This window comes from Zootoca vivipara, chromosome 3 (genome assembly GCF_965207765.1).
Source record: "Zootoca vivipara chromosome 3, rZooViv2.hap1.1, whole genome shotgun sequence".
NCBI lineage: Eukaryota > Metazoa > Chordata > Lepidosauria > Squamata > Lacertidae > Zootoca > Zootoca vivipara.
This window is the reverse complement of record NC_142586.1, coordinates 96,710,161-96,730,975: the sequence shown is the minus strand read 5'-3', so window position 1 is coordinate 96,730,975 and position 20,815 is coordinate 96,710,161. Positions and strand designations below refer to the sequence as shown.

Below are 20,815 nucleotides of genomic sequence, written 5' to 3'. Positions count from 1 at the left end.
ACATACACGGTCCCTTCCATCCCATTTAATGATCCTCACAACAACTTTGTGTGGCAGGTTAGGCTGAAAGACCATGATTGGCTCAAAGTGAGCTTCATGGTTGAATGGGGATTTGAACCTGGATCTCCCCAATCCTGGCCCAGCTCTTTAACCACTACACTGCACACACCATACCAAACCATACCAAAGTTTGACTACAATTTAATCCTGCCATCTCTTACATTATGCCACAGTCGGCAAGGGGTTTGATACGGTGTTGCAGAGGGCCTTTGGGCTATGTCCAATGCCAGGCCTAGACACATTTCCATCAGCCACTAGCCATAGCAATAAAATAAAACTTAACTATACCAAAATACATTTTGGAGGTTTACGTCAATAATCAAATAATAGATCTTATTCTAATTGCCCCTACTATTTTTATTTTATTTTTTGCAGTTTTTGATGTCAGCTGGTTATCTTGATCTGCTAGAATAAAGGACACAGTAGCAATGGTTGAGTGGCCTGGCATGGACAATAATAGAGGGGTAAAAAAAACCCTCCTCAAATCTTTATAAAGAGTGCAAGCCAGAATCACATGAGCCACTGACTCAGTGCTGCCATCTCCACATGGACATAACCATTTTTCCAGTGGAATTTTTTGAAATCGCCCCTCAAGTACAGCCGAAGGCAGAATATTCAATCCTGCATAAGTGAAAGCGCGTCTGTATTTTGGAATTGTTAAATTTTGCAAATAGGGTGCTAGCGTTGTCAAAATGACTAGGTGGGAAATAATCATACGAACAAAATTTCCTTATTGTGGCCAACTTATTCTGTCGTTCAGTATCATATGGGCACTGTCTAATTATGTGCTTTACTGAAGCCCAGCGTGAAGAACTGGTGTGGTGATAAACCGGGAAAGTAAAGCATTTGGTTGGCAATTTTAGCCGAAGCACTAAGTGTGTAACTTAGGTTCATTAGTGAACTTCATTGACTACAAGCCCCACTATACATTTCCAGAGTTCCCTGGGCAGAGGGATCAATTCTTAAACCTTTCTGTGAATTGTAGCTCTTGGAAGAGTCCCATTAGAGACAGCAAAGACAATTTTATTGATTTTCTGCCTGTATTCCATCATGGAACCCCAGGCAGCATGCATGTGGTTCCAGCTGGCCCCCCATCCAGGCACTGACCTGGCCCAAACCTGCTTAGCTTCAGCATGAAGCAGCCTAAGGCACCTTCAGACCAAATCTACAGCTCTGGAGCAAATCAGTTATAAGGATCAAAGATCCAAAAACAAAAGAGGGGGGGGCATAGCTGTCAAGTTCTCCCCTTTTTAAAGGGAAATTCCCTTATGCTGAATAGGCTTCATTGCGAGAAAAGGGAAAACTTGACAGCTATGGAGAGGGAGAGGGAGAGGGAGATATATATTAAATCACAGCAGTAGCGAAAAAACAAGTCCATCCATTTCATTTCTTTTTATTACAAAAATAAACAATTTAAGAACCAAAGTACAAAAGATTCTGAATGTACAAACTAGAAAACAGTATGACATTTGTCACTTTTAAACATTTTCTCCCTTGCTTTCACTGAAAGCATATTATTTAGACACACTCTGCCCATTTTTTTTAAAAAAGATTTTGCTATTTCTATTGCATTTATTAAGGCTCGGGTTCGTTTGCTGTCAAAGGTTATTTGTTCTTAAAGACAGGAAAGCAGCACCTTCAGAATGCAAAAAGATACAGCAGCAGAAATGTACCTTTTGTCGCAACTACTGAAAAATTGTGCTTTTTGAATAGCGGCTCTGCTGATGGGCCAGGGATACACTTCTCTGTGGCAGTCCCAATGTGACATACGGGAATCAGATGCAATGCTTTCCTTCAAGCGCTCTTCTGAACATGTACATTTGCAGAACTTTGGTCAGCATGAATTAGCTACACGGCTTCCTAGAGGGCGAGGATAGGGAACCTGTGAACCTCCAGCTATCATTGGACTCCAACTCCCATCCAATAGTGAACTCTCTTCCATTGGAGGTTTTTAAACAGAAGCTGGATGGCCATTGGTCAGGGATTAGTTCATTGCGATTCCTGCGCTGAATGGGGTTGGACTAGATGGCCCTCGGGGGGTACCTTCCAACTCTACAGCTCTGTGGTTCTAACCCCAGCCAGAGTGGCCAATGCTCAGGGATGATGAGACTTGTAGTTCAGCAGCATCTGGAGGAGTGCAGATTTCCCATCCCTATGACAGAGCGATCCTATCGTATCCATTGCAGATACCAGCAATCCAGAACATCTTCCGGAGTCAGAGCTGGCCTGGGGGATTTTGCTGCCTAAGACAAGAGTACAGGGTGGCATTCCACATACAGAAGCAAATATGGCAGGCAGCTGAATCTGACTTCAACTGGGTGATGCAGTAGTGCCTTCGCTGCACCTGAGGTAGCAGGTCTGATGAGGAAGCTCAGGACATGTGGCGGCAAAGTGGAATGGCTGGGGAAGCTCAGGAGGAATAGCCAGGGGCTGCAGATGCTGTGCCACCTGAGGCATCTGTCTCACTGTGCCAAACAGTAGAGCTGGCCCTGATCGAGTCCCCAAGAAAGCATGCAAGAAAGCCCATTATTTCAGCCTGTTAAATTCACCCAACGCAAACTAGAGACGTTAGGCCAATGTAATGAAATATCACACGAACCTAGATGATACTACTCATTGGTTTTGAGATAAGCAAACAAAACTGGGACAGGCTTTCAAATTAAGACAGCTGCTGATGAGCTTACCCAAAAAACCAGTTCCTGGGTTTTGCCTCTTGGTACTCCACTATCCTGTTCTATTGGGATCAAGCCAAGAGAGCTGTGCAGATAAGGACAGGCTTGATTGTCAATGGCTCCCATTAAGTGATATGGGATAATGCAAGCAGGATACATTTGTCAAAAACTGATTAAGGCAGGGACAATATCTTCCTCCCTTTATATGGCAATAATGGGTAGGGTTGGCTCCTAATAGCCTCAGTGCTGTCTTACACACTTCTACTTTATCCAAGAGCATGGCTCCCATTCACTTGTATGGGAAAAATAAATAGCCACAGTTAGGACTGGGGCACCATTTGATGCATTGTTAGAGACAGATGCAGTGTGTCTGTTTGATTAATTACAGGCACACACATTGGTTCTCTGTAGCAAGCGGCTCTCTTCTCCTCCATCACAACGATGGGCATCTCGCTAGTTTATTTTAAACTGAAAAATGGCTATGTTATTGAATCTGTAGATAGTCTGGCTGCAACATTTAGTCAACTAACCAATTAGATTTCTGTTTCCTCCTATATAAGAGAGGAGGGTTGTTTTCCCCCAAACAATGCCTGCTGCAACATGCACATGTATCATTTTTTTTAAAAAAAAAGTTGTCCTCTTTTTGAACTAGTGCATTTTCCCCCTCTTAGGCAAATAATGCAGATTTATATCCATTTAAGCTGACTTAACATAAGTTTTGGGGAATGTATGACAACTTTAACAGATGCTGTATCGTTCCATTGCACAAGGACAACCATAATTATTTTTGGTCTTGCATATTTGGTTCAATGAACAGAAGTACTGATTGTCTCCCAGGAGGTTTCATCCTTAGCTTTGGAACTCAATGAGGCTTTTAACAATGCTGCAGTGATTGTACTTGCCTGTATAAATATCTGAACTGGAAGTTCCAAACTCCCTGTGAAAATGAACAAGAATTTCCAACCAAAGCCTATGCAAACCCTATACATAGTGAGAAAAGCACACTAAAGGTGGCTGCTCCTTTTTAGCAACCTATAGATAGCCACACAGTGTATCACATTTTGGATTTCATTCTGCTTCTTCAAAGTCACATCTTAAAAACGTCATCCTATTGCACATTCGTCCTGGTCATTCTGGTCTCTTCTTTTAAGGTTTGATTTCACACTCTGCAGATTAGAAGGAGTGATAGTGCAATTCCCTCTCCATCCTCAGTTTCTTTGCGTACAACAGCAGTCTCTACATTGGTGTGTTGACTGCAATCATATTTTACCAGCTTGCAACTAGGGCTGCAATCCTATGCATGCCGACTGGAGAGTAAGCCTTGCTGAACTTCAAAGGAGACACTTCTGAGTAAATTTGCACGGAATTGGGACTTGTAGGCCAGGCTAGCTTTCAATTTATCACTTTCACATAGGCCGTCTTGTCATGATCAGATGCAATGGAAGTGGATCCCATCTTGAAGTAGACCAGCTGACGACCTGGGCAGAAAACAAAGAAGAATGGTGATTTTTTAAAAATCAAAACACTGGAGCTTTTTCAGATTAGGAAGTGATGGGAGTCAAAGAGGCTGCAGAGAACAAGTTCATCGCCCATGGCCACTTTGCAACAGTAAGATGAGCTCAAAACTCTGCACCCACTGGAATTCTGAAGTGCCCTGAGAATGAGGCAGAAAAATGGAAGCACATTTTGCAGAGGGTGAAAATTTACAAAGAATTGGATGAGAGATTTCAGAACAGCACTCCAAATAATACTAAATACCCAATGTTGAAATTTCAGGTTTCATGTTGAAAAGGGAATAAATATCACATGTTGCAGGTTTCCAGTACTGTGCATAATTTACCGGTAGGGTGCAATCTTGCAACCCTCTTACTTGGAGGTAAGCACCATCGAGTTCAATGATACTTACTTCCAAGTAGAAAAGCATAGGAGCTCCCTCTAAACCTCAACAGTGCAAACCTGCATGTTTTTAATTGGGTTTAACTCCTTGAAAGTTCCTCTCCTAGGCAGGAAAGAGGTTTTTTTTAATGCTAATATTTAGTAAGATTACCAGAAACATGCATGACCTCTAATGTATATCCCCACAAAGATCCCAGAGTTCATTTGAGGCTTCCCTTTGAGTAAAGTAGCATTTGTTAGCATCTGCCAGTGCCTAGATGGGAGGGCAGAATGCTCCGCTTGTCCAAGGAAGATCCTGCTCACATTTCATCCAGCTGGAAGCGGTCATCCAGCACACACACTAATCTCTATGGCACTCGTGACGACCGATAAAGGCAAGGTGCTGGAATGCATTTTGCAGGATTGCTTCTGCAGCTGCTTGGCTGCTTTCTACCTTCTGCCTAAACTGAATACAATTTCTACCCGTCTCTCAAGTGCTTCCATCAGCAACATAATGTTGTGCTCTGGACACTGCCAAGAGAGATTTTGTTATGCTCAACAGCTATATGGAACTCCTGGGAACCAAAATGTGATCGAAAGCCAGGAACATAGGTCACATTGCATAGGGTCACCATGAAGACACTTACTGTAGAAACATTCCATAAACATTTGGAATGCTGAAGAGTTCAGGGGAAATAAAAAGTTCCTCAGTGAAATTGGCACCCTCTAGGTGGACGAGACCCCACCCCACCCTTGCTTTCACCATTTTTCTAGGGGGGGGGAGAGGGAAAGGCACTCTCCATGCAGCAGGGTTAAAGGCTGCTATGGCATCAGCAGCAAACAGACCAATCACTTTCCTCTTATTTTGCACGTATGAGATCTGAAAGGAGAACAGGGCCCTGGTGCCCATTTCAAGCCAATCCCATTCCTTGGTGGCCATCTTGCTAGGAGGGAATGATAGTAACTCCAGTCTGCCGGCATTTATTACCTGTCCACGTCGTCTGATTGGTGAGCACAAAAGCTTTGCACTGGGAATGACTCTCGCAAACCTCTATGGCTTCACTAACGTCAAACACGGATAGGAGACATTCCTTGTGATGGTAGGACGGCCAACACCTGTAATTCTCATCGGTGATAGTGGCTTCAGGCACCTTTCGGTAATCTGTAGGGGGAAAGAAATGCAAATATTCCACATGTGCTATTTTTAAGGAAAGTGGGTCCTCTCCAATGTAGTCTTAGAAAATGTTACTGGCCCTCTTCTCTGTTTCTGAAATATATTGCTGGTGTGTGTGTGTGTGTGTGTGTGTGTGTGTGTGTGTGTGTTAATCATGCACAAAATATCTACCAAAAGGAATATTTTGCTATGCTCGTTTTGGTGGAGAAGAAAAGAAAGAAAGAAAGAAAAAAGTTTGCCAAGAAACTGCATCTGCCCCTAAAATTCTATCCCTCGTCTCCTTCCTGCGTACTGCAAAGCCTTTCATTTCGTCGAGCCCTTTATAGAGAGAATGTTCTACTGAGCAAACAACATCCACTTGAATGAACAGGCGACTCAGCCATCATTTGCTCTGAACAGGGGGCTGAATTGTCAGGGCAAGACCCGATCAGGCGTCTCGGGCCCTCCTTCTGAGCCAGGAGAGCGTGGCTGTTTTTCTCTGCTTTTGTGAAGAAAAGACGGGTTTTTAATTAAGCAAACTTTTTTATTTCTTCCTAGGAGGAATACAAAGGGGCAGTTTGCTTGATGGGCCCCCTGAGATAAAGGCATTGGGCGGGGGGGGGGGAAGGAATGACATGGAGTTGTTTGGGGCTTGCCCCACTGCGGCAATGCCTGTGGATTAGCTGCCCCCATTGGCTGCCGTTCAGTCTCCCTTCCTTCTCTGAGCGCCTTTCTCTGTCTTGTTCCCTGTTCAAGGCTCTAGGCCGTTTCCCAGCTGCCTGCAGTCTCCGGTTTATGAATACATCAGGCAAACCAAACTAATCATTTATAAACATTTCTACTTAGCCGATGGACTCACAAATCGCCCGTCTGGTTTTTTTAAAAAAAAGAAAAGAAAAAACCACGCGCTTCTAATTGTACCCCTTAAACAAACTGTAAGCTGAATTTCTAGTTTCACGGCCTCGTGTTTTGTTGGAGTCATTTCAGTTCAAGAGGAGGGGTTTTTTTTTTTGGTTTTTTTGCCTGCAGCTATGAAATTACAGCCTGTTGATATTTTGGAACGGGGCTTTGTTAAGGATGCTTCCAACTCGACAGTCGCAGAGTTAACTTTTGGCTGCGATTATACACAGGCTTACCTGAGAGGAGGCCTCACGTCCTGGGGACTGTGCACAATCTAACAGACAACAGATTGGTTTATATGAAAATTGCTCCCCACGCCATTAAGCATGCATTCCACACACCATCTCCTTGGAAAGTATGTGAAATATTTAGTAAACACACGTTGGTTTCACACAGCCCTTGGCTTCTTCTCCTCTGACAACGAGGAAGCAAAATGCAAAACCACATTCAGGAAGTACTGTATATTCCTGTGTATAAGACTACTTTTTAACTCAGGAAAATCTTCTTAAAAGTCGGGGGGTCGTCTTATACGCTGGGTCGTATTTCTTATACAGCTCCTAGTACGTATATTGGCTCCCAGTACGTTTCCGAGCACAGTTCAAAGTGTTGGTGCTGACCTTTAAGGCCCTAAATGGCCTCGGTCCAGTATACCTGAAGGAGCGTCTCCACCCCCATCGTTTTGCCCGGACACTGAGGTCCAGCACCGAGGGCCTTCTGGCGGTTCCCTGGTTGCAAGAAGCCAAGTTGCAGGGAACTAGGCAGAGGGCCTTCTCAGTAGTGGCGCCCGCCCTGTGGAACGCCCTCCCATCAAATGTCAAAGAGAAAAACAGCTACAGTACCAGACTTTTAGAAGACACCTGAAGGCAGCCCTGTTTAGGGAGGCTTTTAATATTTAATCCATTATTGTATTGTATTTTTCTGTTGGAAGCCGCCCAGAGTGGCTGGGGAAACCCAGCCAGATGGGCGGTTTATAAATAATATTATATTATTATTATTATTATTATTATTATTATTAGTAGTAGTAGTAGTAGTAGTAGTAGTATTATCCCAAACTCTATATTTTAACTGGAAAAGTTGGGGGGGCGTCTTATACGCCCAGTCGTCTTATACGCCGGAATATGGTAGACTTCTGCATTCTCGACAGAGCTTGGGTTTTGAAACAAAATTAAAATTCTGCACAGACGGATCTTATGGCCTGTATTAGGTTGCAACCCTATACCCATGTACCTGAGAGTAAGCCTCAATGAAAATCAACAGGACTTACTTCTGAGTAGACCTACGCAGGATTGTGCTGCAGGCTGTCCATCTTAAGGACAGTTACACACTTTGCATGCCACTTGTGGGAGAGAGACATGAAGCTATGCAGGGCGCTAAAACTCTATGCCGCCCACCCCCAATCCATAGAAATCTTACTCAAGCAGCATACACAGACACCAGGAACTGCCCACTAAACTTATCACCTGAATTCTAAGGGATGGGAATTTGCTTTTGAAGACCCCCCCCCAAAAAAAAAATATGGTGGGGAAAGCCAAGAGTTCTCATGCTGTCAGCAACCACTTTTAAAAGCAAAATCCAGACAAAAACAGCTTCACCACAGAGGTTCTCAAAATAACTTGCCTTCTTAATTCTGGACCTACACCCTGATATTTGACACCTTTCCTGGGTGCTGAGAAGAAGGATAAAATCCCAGACCTTCAGACCTTCAACTCCCAAGACCCACAAAACTCAACTAATCCTCGGTATTAGTTGCATTGCAGGGGGTTGGACTAAATGACCCTTGGGCCCCGCCCAACGTATGCCGTAATAACGACAAGAGACCCTTAAGGGGACTTAGGCAGAATGGCAAGAGCACTGAATCTGGAATTCAGAATGAGAACGATTGGTAACCTGAGTCTGGGGTTAAACTAGTACACTGATGTCTCACTGCTCCTTCCTGCAAGGAGCAGGTGAGATTCCCCCAGCCTCCTGGTCCTTTTTAACCAGCTCTGGCTCAAAGACTCAAGAGTGTAAGCTGAGCGCTGTTTTCCAGCTCATCTGACATGCAGCCCCAACTCATTCCTCACCCACTGAAGCTCCAGGTTGCAGCTCAAAGCCAAAAGGAGAAAGCTGTCATGCTAAAGCAACTCCTGTTGAATCCCAAGGAGATGCCTGGGGGCCAGCCTTCATAGAATCATAGCATTGGAGGGTCAGAAGGGGCCACAAGGGTCATCCAGTTGAACCTGCTGCATCTTTTGGTCCGGCACTCTGGTGCGAGTCAGGTGGGTCACACCAGAGTACTGGTCCAAAAAAGGACTGGCTTCTGTAATTCCTGCTTAAAATGGGGCAGTTGAATGGTATGGCGTTGCTGGGGGTTGGACTAGATGACCCCTCGGGGGACGTCCTGACCCTAACATTCTCTGATTCTATACAGTACAGTCATACCTCTGGTTACATTCGCTGCGGGTTGCATACATCATGGGTTATGAACGCGCCGAACCTGGAAGTGCCAGAATGGGTTACTCCCTGGTTCGGCGATTCGTGCATGTGTAGATGCGCCGAATGACATCACACGCATGCACAGATTCAGCACTTCAGGTTGCGTACTGCTCTGGTTGTGAACAGGGCTCCAGAATGGATCCCGTTTGCATCCGGAGGTACCACTGTATCTGACCAATTCGTTATTATCAAATAAGCAACGTCTGCATAGCTTGTACTTTTTGCTGCCATTAATTCTGGCCCTACTGCTCTGCCTGCTTGGAAATGTCATTACCAGAGATAGACTAACGGTCACTCTTCTCTTCCCCCCCCCCCCCGCCAGCCCATGCGAGTTCAGTGGTCTAAATAAAGCTCTTGTAATATTACCTAACGTGTTCTGTTCCTGCGAAAAGGTTCAGGCAAATAAAGTAAATCTTTCCACTCCTGGCAGCTTGCAGAGGTATGTTGCACAGACCCATCTGTCAAATTCCTAGAGCCCGGAAGCCACAGAGGTCTCCGGGCTCTGGACTAATATAAATACTATGTCATAACATATTTAGTAAATGGCAACGCAGGCTGCACACAAATGTGCAGAGAGGAGGGGGACTAGTTGGGTCCCGAGATGAGTCGAGAAAAAAATTTCTAGTCTCGTTCTAATGAGAACCACCCAACTCATTCCCACTTCCCGAAAACTATATGTGGAGTGAAAAATGCATCTACCCGTTGAAATTCACGCTTCTCCCGAATTTTGCATTGCAGCTCCCCAACCGAAAAACGAGTCCAGAAATGTGTGTATTAGGATTAATGTGCACGAAAATGCTATGATATTTTTTGCAGACTTCTTTTTCTTTTAATAGCAGCAACGCATGTGGAAAATCACAACTGGAAAAATGAGAAGGGGGGGCGGGGGCTGAATTTGACAGATTCATCCATCCCTACCAAGATGAGGAAGTTGCTGAACAGGAGGGGAAAGGTAGAAAGCTGCCATCTGAGAAAGAGAGAGGTTTGAGAAGCACCACAGGAGGACAACTGTAAGGGGGCCCTCTATGAGGACACAGGGCCTCTGTTTGGAACAGTTTTTGGCAGATTCTCAAGACTAGCACGGAACTTGGAAGAGCCACCGATTTCAACAGTTGTTATTCTCCTTCCGTCTGCATGCTAGTTTAAAAGAGAGACCTGTGGGAGAACGGAATGTGGTGCTCCTTCTCCAGGAAGGAGACAGTGCCCCACACAGAGCGAGATGAGTATCAGCTGACCTTGTCAACACAGAGAACATCGCCCGTAAACAGGAAGAGGCAAATGCTGTCAATGTCCCAAAACTATCTGTAGCAGGAGTTAGGAAGCCCAAATGTGGCCCTCAAGATCTTTCTATCTGGCCCTCAGGACTCTCATAGGCCCTGACCTTTCTCTGCAGGCTGTACCCCCCACCGGCCCTGCTCTTTGGCTGCTTTGATCTGGCTGAAGTGTGCCTTAAACTTATGAAGTCTGTCTTTCAACTCTGATCATTCCCATTGCTTGCCTCGGTAGAGGATGGCTGGGATTTAGTTCATTGCACAAAGGTAAAAAAAAGTCCCATCCATTGTTGTGACACCTTTTGCCTCTGGCCAGGATGGAATGTGGCCCCACGGCTGAAAGAGGTTCTCCAACCCTATAGTCACACAGGAGGTTATCTCATGCCAAACCAGACCATTGGTTCCAAGGGGTGATCTGAAGTCCCATGAAGCTGAAGCTAAACAGGGCTAAGTCTGGTTAGTACCTGGACTGATTCAGAACCATAGGTGCATCACCTTGGGTTCCAGGATGGAAGAGCCCAGATAAATGAAATGAAATATGTAAAATAGATCAGTATTATCTACAAGGAGTCGTGGCAGGTCTCCAAAGTTTCAGCCTCACCAGATGCCAGGGATTGAACTGGGGATATTTTGTACACAAAGCATGCACCGTCACTGAACTGTGACCCTTCCCCTTTAAATCACTGGTATTCACCAGTGATTTTTTTTTTGGACTTTTACCTATACAGTCGTACCTTGGATCTGAAACACCTTGGCTCCCGAACAAATCGGCTCCCAAACGATCGGAACCTGGAAGCGAGTGTTCTGGTTTTTGAACGATTTTCGGAAGCCTAGTGTCCTGCGCAGCTTCCATGGCTTCCAATTGACTGCAGGACACTCCTGCAGCCAATCAGAAGCCATGCCTTGGTTTTTGAATGGTTCCGAGAGTCAAACGGACTCCCGGAACGCATTCTGTTTGAGAGCCAACTGTATCTATTCGAGAACGACTGAATCTATATGCATGGGTTTCTGGCGCTGCATGCTGAAGTCCTGACAACATTTTCACAAATGGATTGTGGAAGATTCAAAATCCTAAATTTGCAGTTTGAACTGCAGAGCAATTACTAATGTTTAAAATCAGCTTTGTGAATAGCAACTTCCCTAGTTGCTTATGGCAAAAAGCAGGTAAGTCCAAGTGAGCATGCAAAACTCTACAGTGGAACCTCAGTTTACGAATGCAATCCGTTCCATGGAGGCGTTTGTAAATGGAGGCATTTGCTCCCCGAAGGCATGCTTTTGCACGTGTGCGAAGTGCCAATCTGACACCGCAGAACCTGGATGTAAACACTTCCGGCTCCGTGGCGTTCATAAACAGAGGTAGTTGTAAATCGAGGTTCCACTGTAGTTTATTAATTAAAAAGTTAAAAAGCACAGGTCTCAATAGCAATTCTCACTTTCTATTTCCCCATTGTGATATGACAGGAACTATCTGCACTTTCTGGAAACAACTGATGACATTTTTTGTTCCAGCAATACTTCTCAACTGGATGAATGGGTCTCTCGAGCATGGGTGCCTATTTTGAATCTTACACTGTTTTATTCTAAATATATTTGCTTTTTTATTATTGTACTGTCCATTTTTTCCTGCTCTCTGCTTCCTGTTTCTTAACCACTTCCCAGTCCTAACAGGACCTCTCCTCTTATTCCACGACTGCTAAGCTGACTCGCGGGGCTTTCTCAAAAGCTTTTTGAAAAGCTGCTTTCGAATATCGCAGAGGTGACATAAGTCTCCATCACGGTCTCATCCAACGAAATCAAGCTCAGTAGCACTGCTCCGGAACATCCTGTCACTCACTGAAGTGGGGAACCACAACAGCCTTAAGAATCTGTGAGGTACCTGCTCATTGTTGCTTTAGCAACTTTCTAAGATGGGCCTGCATCATTCCCACTAAAATGATCTGCCAAAGCCCACCCACTGAGTTCATGGCTGAATGAAGGTCTGAAGTCAGGTTAAAGTCCAGTACTCTGTCAAGTGGACCACACTGGCTGACAATTGGCAGAACACCCGGTGGAGGAAAAGAACGCAACATTATTTGTCCTCTCTGTTTTGCTTTGCTTTGCCTTGCCAGAGAGGAACGGAAGAAGCGAGTGGAGAGCAGGCCAGCCAATGGAAGAAACACACACACACACACACACACACACACACACACACAAAACGCACTATGCAGGCTGGAAGACAAGGCCCAGGGGATCCATAAACCCGTCAGCACATGCTAGAAGCCTTGACGCACAGCACAGATGGATGCAAACTATTAGACAAAGAGAAAGAGATGCTGGCTGTAATGGCTTCTTAAGAATTAGGCCCACTTGAAACAAGAGCTTTATGAAGAACTCATTAATATCACTAGAAACCTATGGCAAGTGTGCCTCTTGGGCCTTGGAGAACTATACTCTAGTCGCATGGGTATTTAAGGTATACAGAAAAATTGAACGGGGATCCTTTGTGGGTGGATAGTACATGCAATTAAAGGAGATAAGTAGGTTCAGACTGGAACACCAAAAGACTAAAGTAGGCCGCTCTTCACAATCCACACTTCCTGTTCCAACCTGGCTGTTGCCATAGCAACAGGTGCCATGGCACATGGACTCTGGGTGGTGGAATATGTGGTCTTCCTGTCTTTGGTTTCATCTAAATCCAGCAACTTGAGTGGGTATTTGGGGAGGGGGGGGTGTATAAACTCTACTACAGGAGTTACAGACCCTCCTGTCCCTGTTTTCCAGGGGTGTCCTTGATTTAGAGAAGCTGTCCTGGTTTTGATTTGATCCCTTAGGACGTCCCTATTTTCACTGGCGAAATATTGGAGGGTATGGAGTTATCCAACCCTCGAGCCGTCTGAAGTTAATTTTATCGTTTAAAGCAGGCACGTCCAACTCCCAAGAGACTGTGATCTACTCCCAGTATTAAAAAAATGGCAGTGATCTACCCATTGTCATTGGAGGAGTGTGCGTGGGGCGGGGGTAGATTGCCCAGAGTTATTGAGCTTTGGGGGGGGGGGGTAGGATTGCCCAGGGTTCTTCAGCTTTTGTTAACTTTCGGTAAACTTTATTTAATCCTACAATCAATAAGGGTCCCACGATCTACCAGGATCAGCCAGGGATCTACCAGTAGATCACGATCTACTGGTTGGACATGCCTGGTTTAATGTTTTATTATGTTTTTATATATGTTGGAAGCTGCCCAGAATGGCTGGGGCAACCCAGTAAGATGTGTGGGGTATAAATATTAAAATTATCATTATGGAACAGAACGTCCTTATTTTCATCGGAGAAATGTTGGAGGGTATAGAGGTAGAGAAGCAGAAACTGTAATCCTGTTTCTGTATGTGTCCCTCCTCACTTCTGAACATGCCCCTCGGGCACAGTTCTCACAAATGACAGATGTGCAACGCCTGTGTAATTCTTTGTAACTAGACTGTTCAACTTCAGTCTAGAAGCAGGAGTTCACATGATATCTGAAGATGGCAATCGTGTCACCTTTTAATCATCTCTTCTCTAAGCTACACATACCCCTTCAACTTTTCCTCATAGGACTTAAATTCCCAAATCCCATATGATCTCACCATCTTTGCCGCTCTTCTCTGACCACATTCCAGTTCGTCAATATCCATCTTTAACTGCAGCCCTCAGGACTGGACACAATGGTCATGATGATGGCAATGGACTGTTAGTTTAGGAAATGCTCTCCCCAAGAAGGCCTGTCTGGCTTCACCTTTGTCAGCATTCTGGCACTAGCATTTCTTTTCATAGACCTTTGGGCAAGACCAATGATTTGGTATTGCATTGTTAAATCTGTTTTGAATATGTTGATGTGATTTCAACATTGTATTTTTACTTGGTTCTAAATTGCTTCGGGACATTATTAAGTGGGAAGCAATACATAAACTGAATAAACCTAAAACCATATTTTCTTCTTCAACTATTATTTCACCCCAAAAAAACTCCTGGTAATAGGATGCCATTTGGCGACACAGGCCTTATTTCTATTCAATGTACTCAGAACTAAATTTAGGAATTCCACCACAATCACCCCACTTAGAAAGGTTTGGTTCAAGCCAGGATTGTTTTGTCTCGCCAAAACTTGAAACCTGCTCAAATGGTGTCCATGGAATTTGAAGACTCCTTGTAGCAACTCACATCATAAAAAGGTCAAAGTTCTGCTCAATTTCCAGACTAATGGCGTTAAATACCTATAAATAACCTGCCTAATACTATAACAGTGGCAATAAATTCACACATTCAGCTACCTACACACACACACACACACACACACACACACACACACACACACAGTTTGGCATGGCATGGCTTAAAACTACCACTGTAATGTCACATTATAGAGATTACAATGTATTCATCATCCTAATCCCAAACTCTTATTTCTGCCTAAAACTATTATTGTAAAGTTCACAAGACAATCAATGAAGTGAGGGTACTCCCGCAGTGCCAAAATTTGCCCTCCAATTTCTCAATAGTTTCCATTTTCCTAGCTAGCAGACCCTCCAAGTGTTCCTATTTTCCAGGGACAGTCCCAGATTTACAGGAGCTGTCCTGGTTTGTGATTTGATCCCGGAATGTCCCGCTTTTCCTTAGGGCATCCCTATTTTCATCAGAGAAGTGTTGGAGGGTATGGAGTTATAGGACCCTCGAGACAAGTAACTATACAACCTTTAGAAGACATCTGAAGGCAGCCCTGTATTGGGAAGCTTTTTCAATGTTCGATGTTTTATTATGTTTTTAAATATGCTGCAAGCCACCCAGAGTGGCTGGGGCAACCCAGTCAGATGTATAAATAATAAAATTGTTATGTTGTTAAATAGGACTCCCTATTTTCATCAGAGAAATGTTGGAGGGTAGGAGCTAGTTCTCAGGACAAATTAAGAGTTTTGAACTTACCGGGAGGGGGGCGGTGGCGAGAGAGCAGCAGTGAGATGCCTTTTTCTTCGTCCACCATTGGTTCCAGCCACGTCTTCCACTGGCATGTGGCCTCCAACAGGTTAGTATCAAGAGAATGCGCCCCCCCCCCGGCAGTGAAAACCGTTCCCCCCCACACACACACCTGGAGGCAGAGACACCATTCTCGTCATCTGTTTTTAACTGGTATTGCTGGGGGCTGAACTTGGTGCCTTTTGCCAGCCCTGTTGTACCCCATCACAGTGCAGCAGTCTCTCCCTCTTCTTACTGGTAAGCCAAAAAGCCACCGTGGCTCTCTGCGCTCAGACAGGCATGCCAGCCTCTCCCCAGCCTCAGTCGCAAGCATACGCTCTGGGGCGGCAATTTAATATAAATTAGGTAAAACAGGTTGCGGTTTCGTCCTTTTAGCTTGCTCGAGTCACCCTCCACCTGAATTTAATCAGTCCTAATGGCCATTTATTTCAGCCGCAGCAGCCCAATTGGGAAGGGGGGGGGTTATGTGTGTTTTACTACCAACTGTAGCTACCAGTTGGAAAGCTGCCCAGTCTGCATTTCTATTTATCACCTGCCAATATGCCCTGGTCCAGGGACACAGCTGTGGCAACGGGGAGCCTCGACAAAGAAAACGATTTACTCTCCCTGCCGCCACCCATCTGTTGTAATGGCAAATTAAATACCAACAGCAGGGCCCAAAGAGAGAAGTGGAAGTGATTAGAACTTATTTGCAGAATGGCACAACATTATAGCTAGGGTAGCCGCTGAGGCGGTGCCAAAAGGGATGGCAAGGATTTGCATAATAATAAATGTTACATATGCTAACAGATATGCCTAAATACAAATTCATAAATCATGTGACTAGAAACACAATGCATCTCAGCATACAGGGAAAAGATTGTGACCAGGTGGCCTGCTCAGTTTGCTGGTGGATGGGCAACTTCAATGTCCTCCCAGCTCTCCTTTCTTAAAGAATCATAGAATCATAGAGTTGGAAGAGACCACAAGGGCCATCCAGCCCAACCCCCTGCCAAGCAGGAAACACCATCAAAGCATTCTTGACATATGCCTGTCAAGCCTCTGCTTAAAGACCTCCACCACACTCCTCGGCAGCAAATTCCACTGTTGAATAGCTCTTACTGTCAGGAAGTTCTTCCTAATGTTTAGGTGGAACCTTCTTTCTTGTAGTTTGAATCCATTGCTCCATGTCCGCTTCTCTGGAGCAGCAGAAACAATATTTCTCCCTCCTCCATATGACATCCTTTCATATATTTGAACATGGCTACCATATCACCCCTTAACCTTCTCTTCTCCAGGCTAAACATACCCAGCTCCCTAAGCCGTTCCTCATAAGGCATTGATTCCAGGCTTTTGACCATTTTGGTTGCCCTCTTCTGGAGATGATTTCCATCTTCAAGGTGGACTTGCACCAAACAGCCCTTCAAACAGTGGCTGCCTCAAAACAGAGGACTGCCCTCTTTCTGTGAACCAGGACACATGGCCACCCTATTTACAGCTACTAGCTTCCTCTGGAGTAAAGAGTGGAAAGACTTCAGAAACAGCGTCTGTAGCAGTGAGAGCTAATCGACGAAAACCTCTCTCCTCCTTTTCCGTTACAGGATGCCACTATGGCAGTGGTTTTCAACCAGTGTCCTGTGGTAACCTGGGGTGCCTTGAATGCTGGTTGGGGTGCCGCAGGAAACACTGGCCTCTGTGCCTCTTTCCCCTTCCCTTCGTCCTCTGATGTCCTCTCGTGCTTCTGCCTGCCAAAGGCTTGCACAGCTGTTTATTGCAGCAGCCCTGGCTGCTCTCTCTTGGCCTGATCCAAAGCAGCCTGCTGGATCAGGCCAAAGGCCCATCTAGTCCCTCATCCGGTTCTCACAGTGGCCACCCACTTGGCTATGAGAATCCTGCAAGCAGAACCAGGATGCAACAGCAGTCACAAACAGAAAGGTTTCTCCCATGCTTGGAAGGGCATCTTCAGATACTGCCCGTTAATATCAGGGAGATGAATTTTCCAAATGGAAGCAGTATTGGCAGTATTTTCTAAATAAATATACATAAAAGCTACTCACAAGCCATTTTTGCCAGTATACTCCTGTTGATACTATCAAGAGTAAATATGGGAATAAGCAAAATAAAGAACTGGAACCCTTGTTTCTAAAATTTGGAATATCTGTTTCTAGCTGTTGTGCCACCTATAAATATATTCAAAGGCAGGTGGTTTATATTTTGATATACAGTCTTGTTTTGCTTCAGAGTTTATTGCAACCTGTATATTTTTTATATTAAAAAAAAAACCGTAGAAGAATTCTTGAATTCAGCATCATTTTAAATAGCCCAGCATCCAGATAACAAACTTCAATAATGGGATGATTTATGATTAGGGAAAACACACAACTATTAAAGTCCCCACCCCCACCCCCACCCCGGCCACACACACACACACTTTGTTTCTGCGTCACTAAAGCTAAGTCCAAAGTAGAATACAATTTATGGCACTATAAAAAGTTTTACAACCAAAGCACAGTGAAAGCTTAAGACCCAAGTCCTTCTGTAACATGACCAAGATTTATCTTGTTAACGTTTATTTATGGGAAAGCTCAGATTGACAAGAACTTTCATGAAGCTGCTTTTCCACTGACACTTTCCCTTACAAACTGGGCATGGGAAAAGGCTTTGGGAAACAGTTCAGGCTCAATCGCGAGGCTCTTCTAAGCAATTTTTACCTATACAGTGGTACCTCGACTTACGAAGGTGATCCGTTCCGTGGCGCTCTTCGTAAGTCGAAACCTTCGGATGTCGAAGCGTCCATTTTGCGCATGCGTGAAGCGCAATTTTGCACTTTGCACATGCGCAGAATGCGCACGCCGCTTCTGCGCAGGCGCAGAACACGCGTGCGGTGAAAATACTTCTGGGTTAGACGACTTCGTAAGTTGAAACCTTCGGAAGTCAAGGCATTCGTAAGTCAAGGTACCACTGTACATTGATAAAGAACCTTCAGTCCAGCAGCAGCAGAGGGCATTCTAGCGTCGAACAGGAAAGGCAGATTTGCTGCTGCCATTTATATAGATGGGATAGCCTGCATGATAGCAGGTAGGATTCTGGACCAGGGATGAAATGTGCAGATAATTAAAAACTATTTTGATTTAAAACCCAGCCTCTTCTGGCAGTTCAGGGAGAACTATCGTAATGGTTTCTAAACAAAATGGATCTCAGCCAGTGTCAAAGCAGAGGTAGTTGGATGCTAACAAGTTGCTGTTACATGAGGTACAGAATAAGAAAAACCAGGTCGGAATAGATGTTACTCCAGCTAAATATCATTGTAGCTTTGCTCCATCTTAACAGGCCAACACACTGTTTCTGTTAGAACAGCATTCTAATGATGCTGTTAAAACTGGATTCAGCAGACACCCCAGAATAATTCCCGACATCCTGGCACTCTCCCAACAAAGGATGGATTGTGCAGCTGAAATGCAACTGGGCCGTGTTGACACTGTCACTCAGCAAAGTGCGTGATGGAAAATGACAAAGTTAAAGGAGCACCTGTACCAGCCTTTCCTGCCAGTTTCTTACTAAGAGGTTGACCCTGGAGGTGTCCACACTAGCAAGCCTCATCTCCTCCCTAAGTAATTATGGAACCAAATGGAAACCCAGTCAAGAGCTCTGGACTTTCCCTTTTAGCCTGAGGGTGGTTTCAACCCAAAGACCAGGATTGGAACTACTCCCACAACAGCCCCCTCCCTTACTGAAATTTCTACTTTGTTAATCCCTCTGGTCCTTACCCGTACACAAAGCCTACCCATAGAGTGGTTGGGATGCTACTTGATATTACTTCTGTAGTTCTGCTACCCATATGATAGCACCACACAGCCAAGAGACCTCAAGCCAGGATAAAAAGACACAGATAGATTGATGCTCAATCACCATTAGGAGTCTGAGACCCCAAATCCAATGACACCTTTACCAACCCCACCCCTGAGCTGTCAATGAGCTACCAGAAGGTGTATTGGAAGAAGCAAAGATCACCAGTGTTGAAGCAATGATTCTTCGACGTCAATTTCATTGGACTGGTCATGTTGTGCAGATGCCTGATGATCGTCTTCCAAAGCAACTACTCTATTCCGAACTTAAAAATGGAAAGCGTAATGCTGGTGGTCAACAAGAGTTTAAAGACTCTCAAGGCAAATCTTAAGAAATGTAGTATAAACACAGACAACTGGGAACACACTGGCCTGTGAGCGCTCCAGTTGGAGAACAGCCTTTACCAAAGGTGTCATGGACTTTGAAGATACTCGAACTCAGGACGCAAGGGAGAAACGTGCTAAGAGGAAGGCACGTTTGGCAAATCCACACCGTGATCAATTTCCACCCAGAAACCAATGTCCTCACTGAGGAAGTACGTGTGGATCCAGAATTGGTCTCCACAGTCACTTACGGACTCACTGTTAAGACTGCGTTCATGGAAGACAATCTTACTCGGCAACAAGTGATTGCCAAAGAAGAAGATGACCAGAAGGTGATACTCCTTTGAGTTCTCACCCTCCATCAAGACCCATGTGGGATTGCAACAAAACAACCAGGCCCCTAGCCAGAAAGGCAGTATGCAGCCATCCTGAGTCAAGACTAATTTGCTGCCCCGCAGGGAGCGATTCTTTACCTGACCGGGGTGTCCGTGTAGAATTCTGGAGATACACGCCACTCTTGTATAAATGCAAAACTCTTTCAAGCTGAGCAGCCGTTTCGTCTATTCCCCACTGAAGTTCTCCTATAACAAGGGAAACAGCTTAGAGACAGAAAGAAACCTTGTGTACAGCAACAGCTAGGGGAGCTTTAGAGAGGAGAGGTGGAGGCTAATAGGGGGCATTGTAGAGGCTAATAGGGGGCAAAATGACAGAAGTCAGGGGCAATAGATGGGGCAGCAAGGGAGAACAAATGAAACTGTTATTAATCACACTTCTGTCTTTCTCCAAAGAGCAGCAAATGGGGGGCCCTGGCAAGACTCTTCCTATGTTCTTAACTTTCACGTCCCCCCCCCCACTGCATTCCAGTTGCTGGAGGGTGATAGACTTCTCTGTTGCCTTCAAATCCTGCATCCGGACTTCTTGAACACAAGAACAGCCCTGATGGATCAGGCCAGTGGCCAACCAGGTGCCCATGGCCACAAAGCAGGATTTGAGCGCAGCAGTGCTCTCTCCCCCCCCCCCCCCCCGTCATTTCCAGCAACTGGTATTCAGAAGCATTACTGCCTTTTAAAGTCGCCCATGTTGGCGGCCATCACTGTGCTTCCTGTGGGAGCAAGATCCATAGTTATAACTTTGTGCTGCACAAGTCTCTTCCCTGTTCTGGATCTTCCAGCGCTCAGCTTCATAGGATGCCCATGAGTTCTAGTGTTCTGGCGGAGGAAGAGCATCGGATGCAGGATGCTGGAGAGAAGGGAAGCTTTTAGTTTAATCCAATGGAGA

At 45.0% G+C, this 20,815-nt stretch overlaps 1 protein-coding gene across 1 annotated transcript in view; it reads right to left on the bottom strand.

Moving 5' to 3' along the window:
- Positions 1–1,437: 1,437 nt before the first annotated feature.
- The window catches only part of PKDCC (protein kinase domain containing, cytoplasmic), a 47,091-nt gene continuing 27,713 nt past the window's right edge, over positions 1,438–20,815 (bottom strand). The window contains exons 5-7 of the mRNA XM_035111230.3: positions 20,011–20,118; positions 5,596–5,769; positions 1,438–4,210 (exon numbers count right to left, since the gene is read on the bottom strand). Coding sequence (XP_034967121.3) covers positions 4,125–4,210; positions 5,596–5,769; positions 20,011–20,118 — 368 coding nt within the window. The 3' untranslated portion in view covers positions 1,438–4,124. The remainder of the gene's footprint in view (positions 4,211–5,595; positions 5,770–20,010; positions 20,119–20,815) is intronic.